Here is a 21,477-nt window from a genome sequence, read left to right as displayed (position 1 = left end):
CAAACATGTCAGGGGTGCCGTTGCTTGACTATTTGCTGTTATGTGGGCAGCTTCCAAAAGGCCAATGCCATGTCATCACACCAGCCCCAGCGAGGGAGCAGAGGGCAGTGTGCGTATGTAGAGGAACAAAGACGATTTTCCCTCCACTCAGTAAGTCAGACAGCTATTCATTCACACCTACGTACATAGGACACAGGCAGGCCTCTGGGGCAGAAAACAATGATGCCTCTGAGTTCTCCGCTGGTGTAAACTTCACAACTGGAGGATGAGGTCACTTTGGATTCAGCTGGCATGGCTGCGGCCACATGAGGCAATGCCTCAAAAATGAGCACAGAGGTGTTCGTATCAAGGCTGCTTTATGGGCAAGCGTTTGATGGATGAGCTGCGGACTGCGTGGGATGATCCGACCTTCCCACTACTTATATCAAGACTTTATATCCCAGGATGTTTCCTTGGATACATATGAACGCTCTATTGAGCAAGTTAATTGGCGGCAAATGAATTGACATTTGCTTAAATACAAAAAGAACCATAGAACATGGTAAGAAAGTCGTAAGGAGGACCAAAGACGGACGAGTGGAAACTGAGGCAGAGGCCGATGGAGAGGCAGACATTATGATACACACCAATAGTACAGGCACAATGGAGCATATTGTTTTCCGTGATCTAGTTTAGCGTGTGCTCCAATATTGAGTCAGCGTTTGAGGGATTAGTGGAGAAACTGTCTGCAAGGGATCAGAGCTGTGCAGAGCTCCAACAACAGACAGCCTTCTACGCTCTCCTCACTGGCTTCCAGTGCCAATAACCCAACAGGGAGACAACTAGAGACATGTACTGTATAGGGAAGCGCTTCAGAGCCTGACTCCATGGCTGAACTAACTGTATGGGGTCTGAGCCTTCCCCATCTCCCCATTCTCATAAATGAGTGTACAGTTGAAGTCGGAAGTTTACATACACTTAGGTTGGAGTCATTAAAACTCGTTTTTCAAACAACTCCACAAATTTCTTGTTAATAAACTGGTTTTGGCAAGTCAGTTAGGACATCTACTTTGTGCATGACAAGTAATTTTTGCAACAATTGTTTACAGAGATTATTTCACAGTGTCAATATTCCAGTGGGTCAGAAGTTTACATACGCTAAGTTGACTGTGCCTTTAAACAGCTTGGAAAATTCCAGAAATGTAATGGCTTTAGAAGCTTCTGATAGGCTAATTGACATCATTTGACATCATTTGACTCAATTGGAGGTGTACCTGTGGATGTATTTCAAGGCCTACCTTCAAACTCGGTGCCTCTTTGCTTGACGTCATGGGAAAATCAATCAGCCTAGAACTCAGAAAAATAAAAATTGTAGACCTCGACAAGTCTGGTTCATCCTTGGGAAAAATGTACAAACGCCTGAAGGTACCACGTTCATCTGTACAAACAATAGTACGCAAGTATAAACACCATAGGACCACGCAGCCGTTATACCGCTCAGGAAGGAGACGCGTTCTGTCTCCTAGAGATGAATGTACTTTAGTGCAAAAAGTGCAAATCAACCCCAGAACAACAGCAAAGGACCTTGTGAAGATGCTGGAGGAAACAGGTACAAAAGTATCTATATCCACAGTCAAATGAGTCCTATATCAACATAACCTGAAAGGCCGCTCAGCAAAGAAGCAGCCACTGCTCCAAAACCACCATAAAAAAGCCAGACTATGGTTTGCAACTGCACATGGGGACAAAGATCGTACTTTTTGGAGAAATTTCTGGTGAAATAAAAATACAACTGTTTGGCCATAATGACCATTGTTATGTTTAGAGGAAAAAGGGGAAGGCTTGCAAGCCGAAGATCACCATCCCAACCGTGAAGCAGGGGGTGGCAGCATCATGTTGTGGGGGTGCTTTGCTGCAGGAGGGACTGGTGCACTTCACAAAATAGATGGCATCATGAGGCAGGACAATTAAGTGGATATATTGAAGCAACATCAAGACATCAGTCAGGACGTTAAAGCTTGGTCACAAATGGGTCTTCCAAATGGACAATGACCCCAAGCATACTGCCAAAGTTGTAGCAAAATGGCTTAAGGACAACAAAGTCAAGGTATTGGACTGGCCATCACAAAGCCCTGACCTCAATCCTATAGAAAATTTGTGGGCAGAACTGAAAAAGCATGTGTGAGCAAAGAGGCCTACAAACCTGACTCAGTTACACCAGCTCTGTCAGTAGGAATGGGCCAAAATTCCCCCAACTTATTGTGGGAAGTTACCCGAAACGTTTGACACAAGTTTAAATTGTTTAAGGCTACCAAATACTAATTGAGTGCATATGTATCTGACCCACTGGGAATCTGATGGAAGAAATAAAATATGAAATCATACTCTATTTCACATTCTTAAAATAAAGCGGTGATCCTAACTGACCTTGAGGGAATCCTTACTGATTTTTATTTTATATTTTAACCTTTATTTAACTAGGCAAGTCAGTTAAGAACAAATTCTTATTTTCAATGACGGCCTAGTGGGTTAACTGCCTTGTTCAGGAGCAGAACGACAGATTTGTACCTTGTCAGCTCAGGGATTTGATCTTGCAACCTTTCGGTTACTAGTCCAACGCTCTAACCACTAGGCTACACTGCCGCCCCATGTAAGGAATTGTGAAAAACTGAGTTTGAATGTATTTGGCTAAGGTGTATGTAAACTTCCAACTTCAGCTGCATATAAAGGCGATGGGAAGAATCAAATCTAATTTTATTGGTCACATACACATGGTTAGCAGATGTTATTGCAAGTGTAGCGAAATGCTTATGCTTCTAGAGCCGACAGTGCAGCAGTATCTTAACAATTCCAAAACACAACAAAACCTAGTACACACACAATCTAGTAAAGGAATGGGATAAGAATAAATAAATACAAAATATGGATGAGCAGTGAGAGAGGCTAAAATGCAATAGATGTGTAGTATACAGTATAGAGTGTAGTATACAGTATATATACACGAGATAAGTAATGCGAGATGTAAACATTCTTAAAGTGACATTATTAAAATGACTAGTGTTCCATTTATTAAAGTGGCCAATGATATCAAGTCTGTAGGTAGGCAGCCGCCTCTCTGTGCTAGTGATGGCTGTTCAATCTGATGATCTTGAGATAGTGGTTTTTCAATCCCTGTCCCAGATTTGATGCACCTGTACTGACCTCGCCTTCTGGATGGAAACAGGGTGAACAGGCAGTGGCTCGGGTGGTTATTGTCCTTGATGATCTTTTTTGCCTTCCTGTGACATCAGGTGCTGAAGGTGTCCTGGAGGGCAGGTAGTTTGCCCCCGGTGATGCATTGTGCAGACCGCACCACCCTCTGGAGAGCCCTGCGGTTGTGGGCGGTGCAGTTGCCGTACCAGCCAGTGATACAGCTCGACATGATGCTCTCGATTGTGCACCTGTAAAAAAGTTAGTGAGGGTTTTTGGTGACAAGCCACATTTTTTCAGCCTCTTGAGGTTGAAGAGAAGATGTTGTGCCTTCTTCATCACACTGTCTGTGTGCGTGGACCATTTCAGTTTGTCAGTGATATGTACACCGATGAACTTAAAAAAACATATCCACCTTCTCCACTGCTGCCCAGTTGATGTGGATAGGGGGGTGCTCCCTTTGCTGTTTCCTGAAGTTCACAATCATCTTTTGTTTTGCTGACATTGAGGTTATTTTCCTGACACCATACTGCATAGCCACACAGTCGAAGGGTGAACAGGGAGTACAGTAGAGGGCTGAGAACGCACACTTGTGGGGCCCTGTGTTGAGGATCAGTGGAGTGGAGATGTTGTTTTCTACCTTCACCACCTGGGGGCGGCCCATCAAGAAGTCCAGCACCCAGTTGCACAGGGCGGGGTCAAGTCCCAGGGACTTAAATGATGAGTTTGGAGGATAATAGGGTGTTGAATGCTGAGCTGTAGTCAATGAACAGCGTTCTACACAGGTATTCCTCTTGTCCAGATGGGATAGGGCAGTGTGATGGCGATTGCATCGTCTGTGGACCTATTGGGCCAGTAAGCAAATTTAAGTGGGTCTAGGGTGGCTGGTAAGGTGGAGGTGATATGATCCTTGACTAGTCTCTCAAAGCATGATGACAGAATTGGGTGCTACGGGGCGATAGTCATTTAGTTCAGTTACCTTGGCTTTCTTGGGAACAGGAACAATGGTGACCATCTTGAAGCTTGCAGGGACAGTAGACTGGGATAGGGATTGATTGAATATGTCCGTAAACACACCAGCCAGCTTGTCTGCGCATGCTCTGAGGACGCGGCTAGGGGTGCCATCTGGGACGGCAGCCTTGCGAGGGTTAACACATTTACTCATGTCGACCACGGAGGAGAGCCCACAGTCTTTGGTAGCGGTTCACGTCGGTGGCACTGTATTGTCCTTAAAGCGCGCACAGAAGTTGTTTAATTTGTCTGGAAGCAAAACGTCGAGGCCCGTGACGGGGCTGGTTTTCTTTTTGTAATCCATGATTGTCTGTAGACCCTGCCACATACATCTCGTGTCTGAGCCGTTGAATTGCGACTCCACTTTGTCTCTATAGTGACATTTTGCTTGTTTGATTGCCTTGCGAAGGGAATAACTACACTGTTTGTATTCGGCCATATTCCCAGTCACCTTTCCATGCAGTGGTACGTGCTTTCAGTTTTGCCCGAATGCTGCAATCAATCCACGGTTTCTGGTTAGGGAAGGTTTTAATAGTCACAGTGGGTACAACATCTCCTATACACTTCCTTATAAACTTGCTCACCGAGTCAGCGTATAAGTCAATGTTGTTGTCCGAGGCTACCTGGAACATATCTCAGTCCACGTGATCCAAGCAATCTTGAAGCGTGGAATCTGATAGGTCTATCCAACACTGATCTGACCAAAGCACGGGCGCTTCCTGTCTTCATTTCTGCCTATAGAAGGGGCGCAACAAGATGGAGTCATGGTCAGATTTGCCAAAAGGAAGGCGGCGGAGGGCCTTGTATGCGTCGCGGAAGTTAGAGTAGCAGTGGTCGAGCGTGTTACTCTCATGTACTGCAATCGATATGCTGACAGAATTTAGGTAGCCTTGTTAAAATCCCCAGCTACAATAAATGCAGCCTCAGGATATATGGTTTCCAGTTTGCATTAAGTCCAGTGAAGCTCCATGCTGGCCGTCTTGGTATCCACCTGAGGGGGGATATACACGGCTGTGACAATAATGGAGGACAGTTCTCTTGGGAGATACAGTCGGCATTTGATTGTAAGAAATTCTATGTCAGGTGAACAAAAGGACTTGAGTTCCTGTATGTTGTTAAAATTACACCATGAGTCGTTAATCATGAAACATACACCCCCGCCCTTCTAACCGGAGAGAAGTTTATTCCTGCCGGCGCGACGCACTGAAAACCCCGTTGGCTGTACGGACTCCGACAGCATGTCCCAAGCTAGCCATGTTTCCGTGAAATAGTATGTTACAATCCCAGAATGTGGATGGTTTAATTCGGCTGTGAGGAAATTCCATGCCGCATTGACTAGAGGGGAGAAGCTACCCTCAGAACAAGATGACGATCAACAGCATTATATCAAGGTCTTCCTGTTATCAAATGCATCTGGACTCCTCTTGATCCCACGGAAACCAGTCTTTGATATTACACCGTTATAAATCAAAACCATCATGCTGCTACTTCATTATCAGTAACATGACAAGATCAAATGTAGCCTCTGATCTTGGAGACTGGTTAAAACCACACTTACGAAGTCTTTTCACCAGACCTGGGGGATACTTAATAGATTCCTGGTTTTGAAGACAACAAATCAAATGGCAGCAGAAGGGCTGTAGTCTCCCCTCCTGACCACCGGCTCACTTGATGTGGCATTTTCAACAGCAACATCAGTGCCCTGGGATGACTTTTCCCCTCTTTGGCTGTTCCCTCCCTAGCAGGAGTACTGCACGTCAAATCCCTGTACCATTCATAATTCCACAGCTTTGACTCACTGTCCAGGCAGTCAGACCAGGACAACGGTGGCATAACTTCCTCTCCCTCTTTGTTCCGCTCTCACCCTCAGTACCCCTCTCGGTCCCCCACACTGGTCTCATGACTTCATTAGTTGAGAGGTGAGATGCACCACAGCTGGTCCATGTCTTCATTGAGGCTCAAGATATACAGTCCAGCTAAGGGAGACGTGACATGTTTCAATACAGCCCTGACCTGCCAGGTTTCTGTCCGCCCGAAGCTGACGCCACAGTGAACTTGGAGCAGGGCCTGTTCAGTAACAGACAGTCTCCCTGCGAGACACACCTTTAGATCAGACTGCCAGAAATGCCGAACTAGCAGAGCCATTTTGCCTCACAGCGCAGTGCTGAGGGAGCATATCAGGGGGCTGGAAATGAAGCAAGGGGGTTGGATGGGTTGAAGTGGTGACTGTGTCAAGCTCTACTGAAGCTGGGCCTGGATTCACAATAGAAATTAGGCCCACGAGTGTTTTAACAACGCATCTTTCCTACAAAACGGCCAAAGACGTAACATGCGTTTCCCAAAACACTACGCAGAAAGAACAGTCGCTAAGTGCGTCGGAGAATGTATCGATACTGATATTTTATTTAACTTGGCAAGTCAGTTAAGAAATTCTTATTTACAATGACAGCCTACCAAAAGGCCTCTTGCGGGGACGGGGGCCTGGGATTTAAAAAAATATATATAATAAATACAATATAAATATAGGACAGAACACATAAGAGAGACAACACTACATTAAGTGAGACCTAACATAGCAAGGCAGCAATATGTGATACACAGCATGGTAGCAACACAACATAACAATATGCGTTCTCTTTCGATAGCTTTCTCCATTCAAATCTTTCCTTCACAATAGTGACGGAGCAGCTCCTAGAGATATTACCACCTACGGCTACAAATATTGAGGTGGATTATTCTAATGCTTACCCATAAAGAATGCACAAAATCACAGATTTGGCACATCATTGCGCACATGTTAGGCTACACATGAAATATGTTAAGATGAATTAGACAGCCTACAATTAGCAAAATATAACTCAATTTATTGAACATTAACTACATTTCAATATGATTGAAATACACCTAAAGGTTACCCTTTATATTTTAATGCAGTCATCTCGGTTTTCATTTGTATCTTTTTATACGTTGCTTGTTTGTATCAATTGCAAAGACATTAGCAACTTTGTGGTCAACTTTGTTCTGGAGTCAGACAGATGGTTACACCATGCGATTCTGTTTAATTGAGATGTGTCACTTTATACACAGGAGGGCAACAACAAAAAATATACAACAAATCCTGTCCTATGAGTGGTGAGGCAGGTGTTAGATTACGAGCGTTTTCAATTGAAACGTTAATAACGGGGGTTTTGGGAAACAGCTCAGAGATTTAACGTTGCGCCTATGAAGGTTCCAACAATGAACTTAGCCTTAAGATGCAGTTGGGAAACCGGGCACTGGCGTGTCTTCCTACACCCTTCTCTTTCCTTCCAACTGCTGTGTGACAAATGTATTAATACAACCATTTTTCAGTTCAGAGGCAGTGTCTTTTCCAAAAACAGCTGCTCTTCCAAGCCCAGTTATGAACTGCATAGATTTCTTTGACTTGCTTTCATGAGGCTCTCTGGTTAGCTACTAAGGGCTTCTGCTTTGAAGGCTCTTTAAAAACAGGTTATGAAAAAAAATTGTCATGAAAGTAATGAATTCAGAGGCACAACTAAGACTTTATTGTGCTTAAGTGCCTCAAGCTTCACTGCAACCAATGTCATTTTGGTTCACAAGCAGACATGTATGCTCATATATTTATCCAACGGCAGCACCAGAAAATTACAGGCCTCTCCAGCCTCACAGTGAGTCCTTTATAGCAGAGTCTTTTAATGAGGGCTTGGTCTGTTGTTCTCAAAAATATTATTTTCTGGGTAAGTCAACTAGGCCTCCGCCTCTTCTGGTCATTCCAAACAAAAATACATCTACAAGTTCAATACTTCCGTCTCCCCAGAAAACATAACCCAAGTCATAGATGTTCTCTCTGCTACCACATAGCAAGCTGTACCAGAGCACCAAGTATGGGACCAAAAAGGCTCCTTAACTTCTACCCCCAAGCCATAAGATTGTTGAACAGTGAATCAAATGGCTACCCAAACGATTTGCATTGAGTCCTTTATCTTTTTTTTTTACTGACTATGCACACTCACTGGACTCTAATCACACAAGCAATCGTCACATACAGTGCTGCCACTCTGTTTATTGTCCATCTTGATTGCCTAGTCATGTTTACCCCTATCTATATGTACAGTGTCTTCAAAAAGTACACACACAATGTCAAAGTGGAATTGTGTTTGTCTAAATATTTACTAATTAAAAGCTGAAATGTCTGGAGTCAATAAGTATCCAACCCCTTCGTTATGGCAAGCATAAATAAGTTCAGGAGTAAAAATATGTTTAAGTCCTAAGTTACATGGACTATGCAGAAATAGTATTTAACATGATTTTTGAATGACTACCTCATCTCTGTACCCCACACATAGAGATAATTGTAAGGTACCACAGTGGAGCAGTGAATTTCAAACGGATTCAACAACAAAGACTAGGGAGTTTTTCCAATGCCTCCCAAAGGGCATCTATTGGTAGATGGGTAAAAAAAATGACAGACATTGAATATCCCTTTGAGCATGGTGAAGTTATTAATGACACTTGATGGTGTATAAATACACCCAGTCACTACAAAAATACAGGCGTCCTTCCTAACTCAGTTGCCGGAGTGGAAGGAAACCGCTCAGGGATTTCACCATGAGGCCAATGGTGACTAAGAACAGTTCAAGTTTAATGGCTGTGAGAAAACTGAGGATGGATCAACATTGTAGTTACTCCACAATACTAACCTAATTTACAGAGTGAAAAGGAAGCCTGTACAGAATAAGCGGTATAAAGTCATTTCTGAACTACCTCGTACCCCTGCACATTGACTCAGTACCGGTACTCTACCTTGTATATAGTGTCATTGTTGCTATTTTACGGTGTTAACATTTCCTTTTTAATTTATCAAATTTTTCTTACTTTTTAACTCTGCATTGTTGGGAAAGGGCCCATACTGTAGAAGCATTTCACAGTAAAGTCTACAGCGGTTGTAGTCAGCGCACATGACAAATACATTTGATTTTGACCATTACTGTTGTCAAGAAATCAATAAAGTGAGCATTATCCATATTAAGCCCTCAAATCTCCCCTCCCTTGTGCTTACTGTAAGTGTGAAGGGAATGTACTTTGAGGTTTTAAATACAGGTAAAATATGTAACACACATTACATAAAGTGAGGGACTTGAAGTGCCCTATATCCTCTGGGTATAAGAGAGAAATCCAATGCTAAACTACACTATACATGCAGTCTATGTAATTGAATTTCCAGCCATACACACAGCACAAATCTCCGCCGTAAAGTAACATTGTTATGCCTACGTGGATTGTCCCCACCTCCCCATTCCACCAGCTCTGTACCTCACACTGAATGCTAGCAGTTCATTTCAGCTGAGGCTGGAGAAAAGGGTGCATAGTTATCGGTGCAACACACCATCCATATCAGCAGCTCAGGCCAACAGAAATTACTCAATGGTGTAGTGAAAAAGGTCACGTCAGTAGATCCCGGGGTGTCGTGCTGCTGTGTTCACCATACCGTCATGTGACCTGCCTTTTGGATGTTCTCATTAAGCCGTGGAGAGATGAATGCGAAACAGCATTCACCTATTTGGTACTGCAGGAGTGGTTGGATGGCATTTCATCTATAACCTCCAGTTATGGTTTCCCTAATCATTTGCTCATGCTCCTGACTGATTGAAAAGAACATGCATTTTATGGAGTAGAGGCTAACAAAAACAAGATAATATTTTTGATTGATTAAATATGTCCGAGCCAAGATCCATTTAAAAGCATTAAAGTACATTTATGTGAACTCGACATAGGAAAGCTCACCTTGCGTCTTTCTACAGTTCAGTTCCCACTCGAGATCGCACTGAACTCAACCTTGAGTATCCTTAAATAAATTTACAACTCCTATGTGGATATAGCACTTAACGCTCAGTCTGATAAATGGACCGTTTCTCAGAGGCCGGAGCGTTTCGGGGAAAGCACATTCTAGATACACACAAACGGAAAGTGGAAAGTTTTTTCTGACAGGATAAAACATTGAGCTCAAACAACTCCATGACTCCTGCTCATCTGATGGATCAGGTTACCCATGGACGTGGAAATCAGGCTGATTCTCCTTTCCATTTCATGTGCAAAGTCTGTCCAGGCTGAAGTGTACTACAATTCTGTGCCTACTCTTCACTTTACTACTCAAGACATTTTCATCCTGGATCTGTTGTTATCCCAAACCGCAGTAGCCAGCTACTCTTCTCATCTGGGAATTTCAAGCCCTCCATTGGAAAGCTGGGAGAAGAAAAAAAATATAAAATCTTCCACTGCTTTGTCCCCATTTCTGAGTTCTTGGTTCCAAATGGCTGTTTAGCCTGACCATTCTCTGTGGATTAGAGAACTATATAGCATTACAACATGTAGCGCCTGTCCTCCCCAACACCAAATAGTTCAGCAACAAGAATTATACATCGGTGTAAGCTGTGGAAAGAGCTGTTTCACCCATCATGAAGGGCTGAATATACAATATCAAGCCAACGGTCCACTTCAGAGGCCATGCTGTGCCACAATGTGTACGCCTTAATGAATGTGATGCAAGAGTGCTCTGTGGGGGTAGAGAATTGATCACTGACTGACTTCCATGTGACTGAAAAGAACACTACATGGCTGCGTCAGAAAATTCAAGCTAACGCATTGTGTCATTCATTCCAGTCAGACCTCTTGTCAATGCTGTCTGGTTTCCTCTCTAAAAACAACTTTAGGAGACGATCATTTTGATGTCAGTATAGCGTCTGAAGGGTGCGTCCCCAAATAGCACCCTATTCCCTATATAGTGCACCACTTTTGACCAGAGCTATGTAGGTGGTAGGGTGCCATGTGGGACTCAAACAGTACCATGTAGACTTACCTGCTGACGGCCAGTGTGAGCTCCCCCATGCAGGCCTTGATCCTGTTCTGGGCCTCCATGTGTGTCATGGTCTCTGTGCTGTCGCCATTGATGGCCAGGATGGTGTCCCCAGGACACAGGTCCCCCTGTGCAGCCTTACTGTCTGGTGTTACCTAACCACCAAACAAAGATGGACAAAATAATATATATTAGGGTGGAAGTGCCACACCCAGCCAAAATGCAATAATAATGACAGTCTATTCAGGCTGTAATGCTAACTACCCTAAGACTATAGGTTTACATATCCTAACGCTAGCAGCAGTGAGTGACACAGCAAAATGAGCAAGCAGCCACTTAAATCGTTATTGTTAAGGCTTGGTAGTTTAAATTGATTCCAGAGTTCAATGTTGTCAAATTGTGAAATGAGTGTCAAAGCATTGATAGCCACCATTATTATATGACAAGCAGGTTCTAAAACAATGAAATTCAACAGTGGACGACAAAATGTGCCTTACTACCTAAATAAAATCATATCACCCAAATCTACAGGATGTCAACAGGAGTCCACCCAATTCCCTGTATGATGTACTACTAGGACTCATAAGGACTAGTAGTACATCTAGGACTCATAATTTTTTTGAGACGCACCCAACCCATGAGTGCTGTCCATCCGAACGGCCCTCTAACGAGACCTGTCTGACACTGAGATACAGTGCAGGTTCTTCTCTATGGTCCTCACTCCAGATATATTAAGCTCCTGTGGACATTTTTCTGGGCCCCGGAGGGAGAAGGAGGTTTCAAGTACGTTTCCCCTTTAGACACTTGTTTACATAACAGCAATTTTCCATAATTACACCCCCCCCCCCCCAATCACACATATTTTTCCATGCCTGCATTACCGGACATCTGGATTTGGCAGACAGCGGTCAAATGAAACCAAGCATCACAACATTCCCCCCATATAACTAGACCAGCCATAGGAGGGGGCTGTTTTTTTGTTTGCACCAAAAGAAAAGTAATGAAAGAAAACAGTACAGATTAAAAACAGTGTGCAGGTGAGGTTGGAAGAACAAAATGGCTGATATGAAAACCACACCACAAATAAGTACAAAAAAAAACATTCTCAATTACAATTGTACATGATATACTCAGTATACAAGAGGGGCGCCCATCAAGATCCTCTCTCTGACACACATGGATGAAATCAATATTTTACCTCCTGTGACACGAAAACTTTGTTGGACCGAACTCTAACCAATCCATACTTCAAGCAGAGTGAAGATGTTTGTTAAAATGTCAGACGTGTCACTATTCTGTAATCAATTTCTTTAAGTGCTGTGCTTTCACTTCATAAAAGAGCAATTGCAACTTGATCTCAATATGGCATATTACTCTGAATGCTGTCTGTAAGTTATAATAGGATAGATTATCATTGGGACCAATGGTTGGAACACAATTGGTGTTAAAATAATATTTTGACACAGCCCATTATAAATAAAATGGCAGCCGACAGTTTAATAATTTAAGAACAATGTTAATGTTCTTGGGAAACCCTGATCTATAGCACTTCACAATATCTATGGAGAAAAAGTGATTCCTCAGCAGGAGAGCAGGCCAGCACACTGAGCAGTGCTTTGAGAGGAAAAGCATATAAATTCATGGCCTGTGAAAAACTAACAGCCGAGACAAGAGTTTCAGTGTGGAATGCCTAATTTACAGCCTCTGACTCCCCTCTCGGTCACAGGCTGTCCCAGTTCCGGTAAACGTAGGGGTCACTGCCATGGGGTCTGACTGTGCCTGAGAAAACAGAGGTGTATTGTGAATGATGTGGCTGTGTCACGGTGCAGGAGGTTGTGTTGTTATTGTAGAGGGACAAAGACCAGGGTCAAGGCATGAATGGCCATCCATAGGAGACTCACTCATGCTCTCACACCAAGCCTCCACAACAGGCCTTTAATTATCCAGAACACACGCTCGAATGCATTCACACAAACTCCCAATGATACACATTATACTGACGCTATTAGCAAAACGAGCAGTCCCTGTTTATATGTATGGAGGATATTTGGTGAAAGGTTCAGAGTCCAGATCCCTTCTTAGGCATATTTTATGAAAATCGATTGCATGTATATTCAGTGCATTCCTTGAGCAATCTAAAAACATTGAGTCACTCTAGAACGTGGTCCCTTCACACAATGAGACACAGTTAATCAGTAACACATTGTCGGATAACGGTTAGCATATTACATTTTAATGTCACACAAAGGCCATGGGGCCTGCCAAAGACTGAGCTAGTCCCCCAACGTACAGTACATGTTTGCTTGGAAACAGTAGGATCAACAGTGCTTGGTGAGGTGTGAAATAAGGCAGGGTCAAAGTATTGTTTAGTGTCATCATTGTGTGCCCCAATACAGAAGCATTCATCTGAACAGTTTTGCCCTGTGGGCTGACTGACCGCTAGGCAAGGCAACAGAAAGGCTCACATGGTGAAACACAGGAATGATGTTGGCAACCAGACAACTTTGTTTGCTTGCTTGTTGATGGAGACGCTTATGGAAAAACATGACTTGCTACTTTACAAAATTCCCAATGCCGTTAGATTGTCGCACTCTTACAAAGGAGTTGAAATGAGCCAATGCCATGAACAATGGAACAGCTTGAGTAAATACATTGGCTCTCTAATGAGACGGCAAAGCCAAGGAGAGAGCTCCTGAACTTCAATACAGCCAAGGAGAGAGCTCCTGAACTTCGATACAGCCAAGGAGAGAGCTCCTGAACTTCGATACAGCCAAGGAGAGAGCTCCTGAACTTCGATACAGCCAAGGAGAGAGCTCCTGAACTTCGATACAGCCAAGGAGAGAGCTCCTGAACTTCGATACAGCCAAGGAGAGAGCTCCTGAACTTCGATACAGCCAAGGAGAGAGCTCCTGAACTTCGATACAGCCAAGGAGAAAGCTCCTGAACTTCGATACAGCCAAGGAGAGAGCTCCTGAACTTCGATACAGCCAAGGAGAGAGCTCCTGAACTTCGATACAGCCAAGGAGAGAGCTCCTGAACTTCAATACAGCCAAGGAGAGAGCTCCTGAACTTCAATACAGCCAAGGAGAGAGCTCCTGAACTTCAATACAGCCAAGGAGAGAGCTCCTGAACTTCAATACAGCCAAGGAGAGAGCTCCTGAACTTCAATACAGCCAAGGAGAGAGCTCCTGAACTTCAATACAGCCAAGGAGAGAGCTCCTGAACTTCAATACAGCCAAGGAGAGAGCTCCTGAACTTCAATACAGCCAAGGAGAGAGCTCCTGAACTTCAATACAGCCAAGGAGAGAGCTCCTGAACTTCAATACAGCCAAGGAGAGAGCTCCTGAACTTCAATACAGCCAAGGAGAGAGCTCCTGAACTTCAATACAGCCAAGGAGAGAGCTCCTGAACTTCAAAACAGCCAAGGGGGATGTCGTCACCTACTATGCTGGGTACATGACCATGGCGTCAGTCATTGAGTAACGCTCTGATTCCAATTGGTGTAGCTAAATGTCTGTTCATTGCAAATGAGTCCACTCCTTGCACTGCAGTCCATTGACCAATATCCATTATTTTATTTGTGACTGCTAGAATTGTATAAATTAATTTGTCATTTGTATGACGGTAATTGAAACCATGTTGAATGCCTCAAGTGCTGGAAATGGCTGCAGGAAAATATTGGCAGACAAAAAGTAAGTAAATCTAATTTGTCTGTAAGCCACACGGCTCTTCTAAGGTATGCAGCACAGAGACAGAACGCTTAGGGGCACAGAGACAATAGCGGGGTTCAAATACTCATACTAGCCATACTATTTGTGACGTGAATTGAGTATATGGTACGGTTATTAGTCATAGTATGGATATCGTTAGTATGCCAAAAGTTTCCAGATGTCGTACTAAATTCGCCAAAATATGAAGAATACACGCAGAGGACACTATTTCCGTACTTTAGGGCCCATAATGCAATTCTTCAGGAAATAGGCGTTGCTTTACATCGTTTTCAGATTTGAAGAAAATGGCAGAAAATATGCAGCTGAAGTACAATGAGAGCAGATACAAATTCATTGCTTTAATTATGACAAAGGTTAAGAAAATGTGGAGCAATGTAATAAAGTAATGACTTCTCAAATAAGTTCCCTTACACGTTATGTTGGCTGACAATTTGTTAGTTACGCTGTCCTTACGAACTGCATATCATTACAGCAGTATGTACCGGTATGTTGTTAGCTAGCTACCTAACATTAGTTGCCTAACGTTACCTATACATCAAACTTGCCAGTATATTAACTACAGGCTAACTACTAGAGGTCGACCACTTATGATTTTTCAACGCCGATACAGATTATTGGAGGACCAAAAAAAGCCGATACCAATTAATCGGCCGGATTATGACGCGTCGACCATTTCTCTCTATACCATTTGTATTTCATATACCTTTGTTAAATCATCACCTGTTTGGCGAAGTAGGCTGTGATTCGATGATAAAATAACAGGCACCGCATTGATTATATGCAGCGCAGGACAAGCTAGTTAACCTAGTAATATCATCAACTATGTGTAGTTAACTAGTGATTATGTGAAGATTGATTGTTTTTTTTATAAGATAAGTTTAATGCTAGCTAGCAACTTACCTTGGCTGCTTGCTGCACTCGCGTAACAGGTGGTCAGCCTGCCACGCAGTTTCCTCGTGGAACGCAACCGGCGTCCAAAAATGCTGATTACCGATTGTTATGAAAACGTGAAATCGGCCCTAATTAATTGGCCATGCCGATTAATCGGTCGACCTCTTAACTACCCAACATTTATTGACTTGATTATTCTCGTCATGCTTAGCCAAATGGTAAAGTTGTTGTGCGTTCTCAATGGACATTCGGGTGCTTTCGTAAATTCCCTCTAGCTAACTACTCCAATTTCAGAGCATTCTCAGAGCGCAGAATAATGACATCAGGAGCGCGCAACACCCATTGAATATGGCCGGTGTCAGTAAACGTAGGCAAAAGGTTTTATCGCACAACTGCCATTTTCTACACATCCCTTCAAAGTGCTTTGGCAATAACATCAGTGACCTGGCTGGGAACCCTGGCTGGCAATTTAGATGCACGAGTCCTATGGACTTCACATTCATCAACTCCAGCTTAATTCCCCAACCTCAGAAAATTAGCACCTTTAGCTACAAACCAGCTGCTGCTATCAGAACTGTGTATAGGGATCTAGAACTTTCACTGTCTCAGAGTGCAGGTGTTCCAGATCATGAACTCGGATATGCGCAGGGGAATCTTCCCTCTGTGTAAAATAGAGTGCCGCTGAGCACTTGGATGGAAAAAGTATCTCGCCGGTTAGGCATGTCTGCTCTGCTTTTTCCTAAATGGTTACGCTGAGCTTGAACCATGTGGGGGTTGGGTTGTCCAAATGTCCCCATGTGGATTCCTCATTGTAACCTTGCTACATCAGTACTGCATATGGTGTAGTACGTACACTCATGGTGCAGTATAGCAGGAATGCAGTGAATGTGATTAATAGCAAGCCGGGAATACTATATCAGCAGAATTGAACAACAATAGATCTACCGTAGCATATAACTAGCCCCCTGGTTCAGTGATTTTCAAGCCAGGTCCTGGGGACTCAAAGGGGTGAACATTTTTCCCTAGCACTTAACACCTGATCAAAATCATCAAAGCCTGATAAGTTGGTGTGAATCCAATACGTAGTGCTAGGGCAAAAACTAAAATATTCACCCCTTTGGGTCCCCGGGACCAGGCTTCAGAAACGTCGTCCTGGATGAGCCCAGCTGGATTCCTTTCCCACCATTATGAGTTTTTTGAAGTTGGAGTTGACTACATATGACACTTCGACTTGGTGTTATGGACTGGGTCCGACACTCTTTTAAGCCCCATTGGATCTCACTGTACCCTGTGATTAACGTCACATATGGCACCCCATTTCCCATATAGTGCACTAGTTTCTACCATTTGGGACGCACACAACCAGTGACATCGGCCAAAATCTGACAAAGCTTGAATCATAGCCTTGTTATAGTGCCAACAATGCAGTTTGGGTATGGTATTGATCTCACCGGCTTAAGGAAGATTTGAGAAAGTCTAATAATGTCTTGGCACAATGAAAACCACAGTCATGATATCAAATGATCAGTCCGTACACTGCACAAAGTCAAGGTACTGTAAACTCAAAGCTCTTCAGGCCTTTAAAAAACAACTAGGCCAAGTGATTATGTCAATGGCCTGGAACACGAAAGAGGGTACCTTCAGCTGACCTGGAGTCAGCCTTCTCTCATGAATCAAAAAATTACATCCTTGGTTGGAGTGGTAGTTAAAGGGTCTGGAATCTTACAGCTGAGACAACAGCTGGAATCCCTCAGCAGCGCCACAATCTCTGATGAAAAACAAATGTTAACACCCAGCCCACTCCAGGAGCCCACCACAGTTTACCCGACTGAGACCAACCATTGGCTACTGCCAAATCCACTACTGGCCCCCTGACTCATTCAGAACCTTAAAATATGGGTAAAGGGTCGATTTCTGAGGCAAAGCAAGATTGTTTGAGCTTTTGGTCACTTATGAACTTTTAAATATTATATTGATATTATACATGATTATAGCCTATTATATGGATAATATGTGACAGCCACAGTAAGCTACTGTGTGGTTAATAGTATATCATGTGGGTGTTGCAATAAGTACAGATGGGCCAAAAGACACTCTGCACCGCATCATGTGGCAACACTGTAGAAAGTTTGTTTGGGTCTTCTTGGCAGACATAATGATAGAGGCCTCATTGTATCAGTCTCATTATGGCGTCTGAGCACACAGGCGGCGTCATTGAGACCATCTCAATTTTGAAGTAGTCAATTTTCTTCTACTACTACTACTACTACTTCTATGAGTTGGTAAACAAAGTAAAAAGGGTGCATACTGCCACCTGGAGTGCGTGGTTTGAACAGGTATAAAGCTAAACTTGGCAATTTACTGCCACCTGCAGTTAAGGAATGTTTACTCACAAATACAATTAATTTGCTGATCCCTCCTGACAACCTAGATAATAATAATAATAATAATAATAATAATAATAATAAACTCCTTATCCCATAGTAATTCCCACCAAGTTGACTAGTTCAAAATGGTTAAAGTCCTCAACAGGGGAGAATGACTGCCAGGGAAGTTCAAGGCCAACCGCGGTACTGCAGGCATGGTTTTCAGAAAACAGGTCAAATGGTCAATCTTCCTGTAAATAAAAATGTCAAATTAAAAAAAGCACAAAAGTTGAGAATAATTTAGTGGCAATTTTTTTTTAACTAGGCAAGTCAGTTAAGAACAAATTCTTATTTACAATGACGGCCTAGGAACAGCCTTGTTCAGGGGCAGAACGACAGATTTTTACCTTTTCACCTCAGGGATTCGATCTAGTAACCTTTCGGTTACTGGCCCAATGCTCTAACCACTAGGCTACCTGCCGCCCCAAACTGCTAATGGCAGTCTGCAATACCCCAGTCGGCCTTCAACTTGAGTTAATGAGGGGGCAGCACTGCGCTAGCCTGCAACGTCACATCCAGGTGTAGCTCAATTTGCTTTTTATGGATCCATGAGATGCGATCTTAACCCACTTCATATGGCTTCAATGTGCAATAGTCTTCACATAGGAATGAATGGTGTCACGTGAGCAATGGCTTTGTCCATTCATATACAGTCATTGGGCACTGCCCATGCTAAAAAAAGCTTTTGGGCCTTAGAGTCTTCTATCGTTGGGCGTATTCAAGCAGTAAGCCTAATGATGCCGACTGTAGACCAAAGTATGCAAGTGAAATCGGGGGAACTTTATGTGTGACAGCCGAAAGTGGACACTGTAGGGGTTTTCTAACAGCAAGGCTCAGATCAACATGGAATCAACATAGCCAGCCTGCTCTCAGACGTAACATAGTAAATGTATATCTGGAACACTCAAATGAGTATGATATGTTAGGCATGGTTACATACGACAGGTTACTTACGGTAAAAATGTGAAACGTCTAGCAAGCAAAAAATTGCGTGTTTAGATTCAATCACTGGCAACTTTAGCATTTTAACAACTACTTACTACTTTTTCGCTACTTTGCATGTTAGATAACCCTTCTCCGAACATTAGCCATCTAGGGAACTTTAGCAAAAACAAATTGGAATTCTTTCAATTTGCAACATATCATAGAAATTATAATTTGTAACATATACGTAGTGGATGAACATCCATAATTAATACATACCATACGAAACATGACAATTGGACTGTTCCCAATTTACATTTACTATGTTATGTCTACTCCTGAGTCCAGGTTGACATAGCGGCTTTTGTTTCTAAAAGTTGTATCAATGTCGAAATAAACTTTCCTATAACCCCATATCAAACAGTCAAATTGGAAACACAACGTGTTTACAATTAATTGGTTAGAGAAGTCTATCGCTTTTCATTTGTATCCCCTGTGGTTTTAGAACAAAGTTGGTTCCCGTTTCAGAACGTATTTGGCCACGGTTCGCGTGGGTCATACAACCTAATGATTGGTTGACAAACAGTGCCTTCCACAATGCAGGTGATGGCTGCATGATGCAGTCGGTGAGAAGCAACTGCAGCGACTTGATCAAAATTGCATGACCTTTGATCACATGATTTTTGTGAAGTTCATGCAGTCGACGTAGTCGCACACAACAATAATGCAACACTTAGAACGGCGATGACAAAAGTGATCCACTCGAACGCGCCCATTCCCTGTTGGCAGAGCAGATTAACAACAGCGGTCACATTTCACAATGACCGCATGGTAACACGCTACACTTCATTCAACAGTTGGCTACTTTACCATGCGAGAAGACCGTACCAGTTAAATTGTATACTACATGGAAAGTGAACACCTAATAGATACAGAATGTGTGGGTGTTTGGGGTAATAAACAGCAGCCCTACAACGGCACAATGTGGTGAGTGCCACACTTGAATAAACTTTACCGTCTGACTTGAACTACAAGAAGCGGGACACTGCGAGCCTCGGAGAATATGCTGACAACACAATCACGTAAACACTTGGATGTGAATATGGTCAATTGAAAATCTGTGGTTTTAGAAGGATTGAGACGGACAGTCGATCGGTGAAATGTGTCAGCCTCGTTTGTGTATACATTTTGGCATTATTCTTTGTCGAAATACAATCTCAATTCACAATAAGGGGGGGGGGGGGTGACAAATTACATGAAAATCATTAGACGCAACGCAGCAATCGTATTTTGACATGAAAATAAATAAAAACACATTTAGACTACATACCCTCGAAATAGTTAACGGTGTACTAAAGTCCCTTCCACCGACCAGTCGAAAACCCCAAGGTGAGGGTCCCTTCAGTGTCACGGTCTGGGGCATAGTTGATTTAGAAAAATTATATCCGTAGGAACTGTGCGATAAACTGTGCAAAACAACTAGATTCACCACCTATGAGCTGCTAGGCAACACTGTCTCTGTCGCAGAAACTTTCTCCTCTACTTGATTCAACTTTAAATAATGAAACCGCCTCTGACGTGTAATGGGGAGTTGTTGTGTGAAGCCGCCTGACTGCCCGCCTCGCACACAGTTTAATATGAATGGGAGGGTGCAACGAAACGCGGCTCCATGGAAACGGTCCACTCTTTATTGGTTTAGAATGACAGACCATCTAAATTAGAAGTACATGTTGTAGTTTTTTAACTAAAGAAAAAAGTACAACATTGGGATAGATGGGACATTAGACTTCAGTTCCCAGGGTCCAATTAGTAGACGCATGTGTATAGTAGGACAACTTTGTTTTTTAAACACCTGCATATACACAGGCAGCCAATTCTGATCTTGTTCCACTAATTGGACTTTTGACCAATCACATCAGCTCTTTTTCAGATATGATCTGATTGGTTAAAAGACCAATTACTGAAGAAAAATAAATCAGAATTGGCTGCCTGTGTAGATGCAGTTTGAGCCTGCTTGGTGTCACACTTTTGCTCAAACTAACACACTTAACTTCAACAATCAACTAATCCGGATCTTCAGTTTAGAATGCAATTCGTTAGTCAGTCGTGTTTGCTATGGAAGGGGAAAAAGTGTGACTCCACTTGCCAAAGAGGCCCTAAGTGAGATTTGGTCAGGGATACACACCTTGAGGGAAAACATTTTATTGGCCCCACTCTTGACAGCGAAGAAAACATTTACGTTTTAAAGTAAATTTCCTACAATTCTGCACATTTTTCAATGGGGCAGAGAGAAAAAAATAGCAGTTTTAAAGCAAAATTCCTACAATTCTACATATTTTTCCATGACTTATGCCATGTTAATAGGATATCTGAGTGAGAATGACTAACAAAATCAATGGGGGGACCGTGCCTGGAGGTCAGGGCCCCTGGGCACATGCCCTGCGTGCCTATTTTCGATAGCTGGCTAGACTAA

The 21,477-nt window shown here is 43.0% G+C and overlaps 1 protein-coding gene across 1 annotated transcript in view; it reads right to left on the bottom strand.

Moving 5' to 3' along the window:
- Window positions 1–20,607, bottom strand: part of LOC115154004 (PDZ and LIM domain protein 4) — a 35,906-nt gene extending 15,299 nt beyond the window's left edge. Inside the window, exons 1-2 of the mRNA XM_029699757.1 lie at window positions 20,335–20,607; window positions 11,036–11,187 (exon numbers count right to left, since the gene is read on the bottom strand). Coding sequence (XP_029555617.1) covers window positions 11,036–11,187; window positions 20,335–20,427 — 245 coding nt within the window. The 5' untranslated portion in view covers window positions 20,428–20,607. The remainder of the gene's footprint in view (window positions 1–11,035; window positions 11,188–20,334) is intronic.
- Window positions 20,608–21,477: the final 870 nt, after the last annotated feature.

The sequence above is a fragment of the Salmo trutta genome, chromosome 19, assembly GCF_901001165.1.
Source record: "Salmo trutta chromosome 19, fSalTru1.1, whole genome shotgun sequence".
In the NCBI taxonomy this organism is placed as follows: domain Eukaryota; kingdom Metazoa; phylum Chordata; class Actinopteri; order Salmoniformes; family Salmonidae; genus Salmo; species Salmo trutta.
Note: the sequence above shows the minus strand (reverse complement) of the source record. Positions and strands in the feature narration are given on the sequence as shown.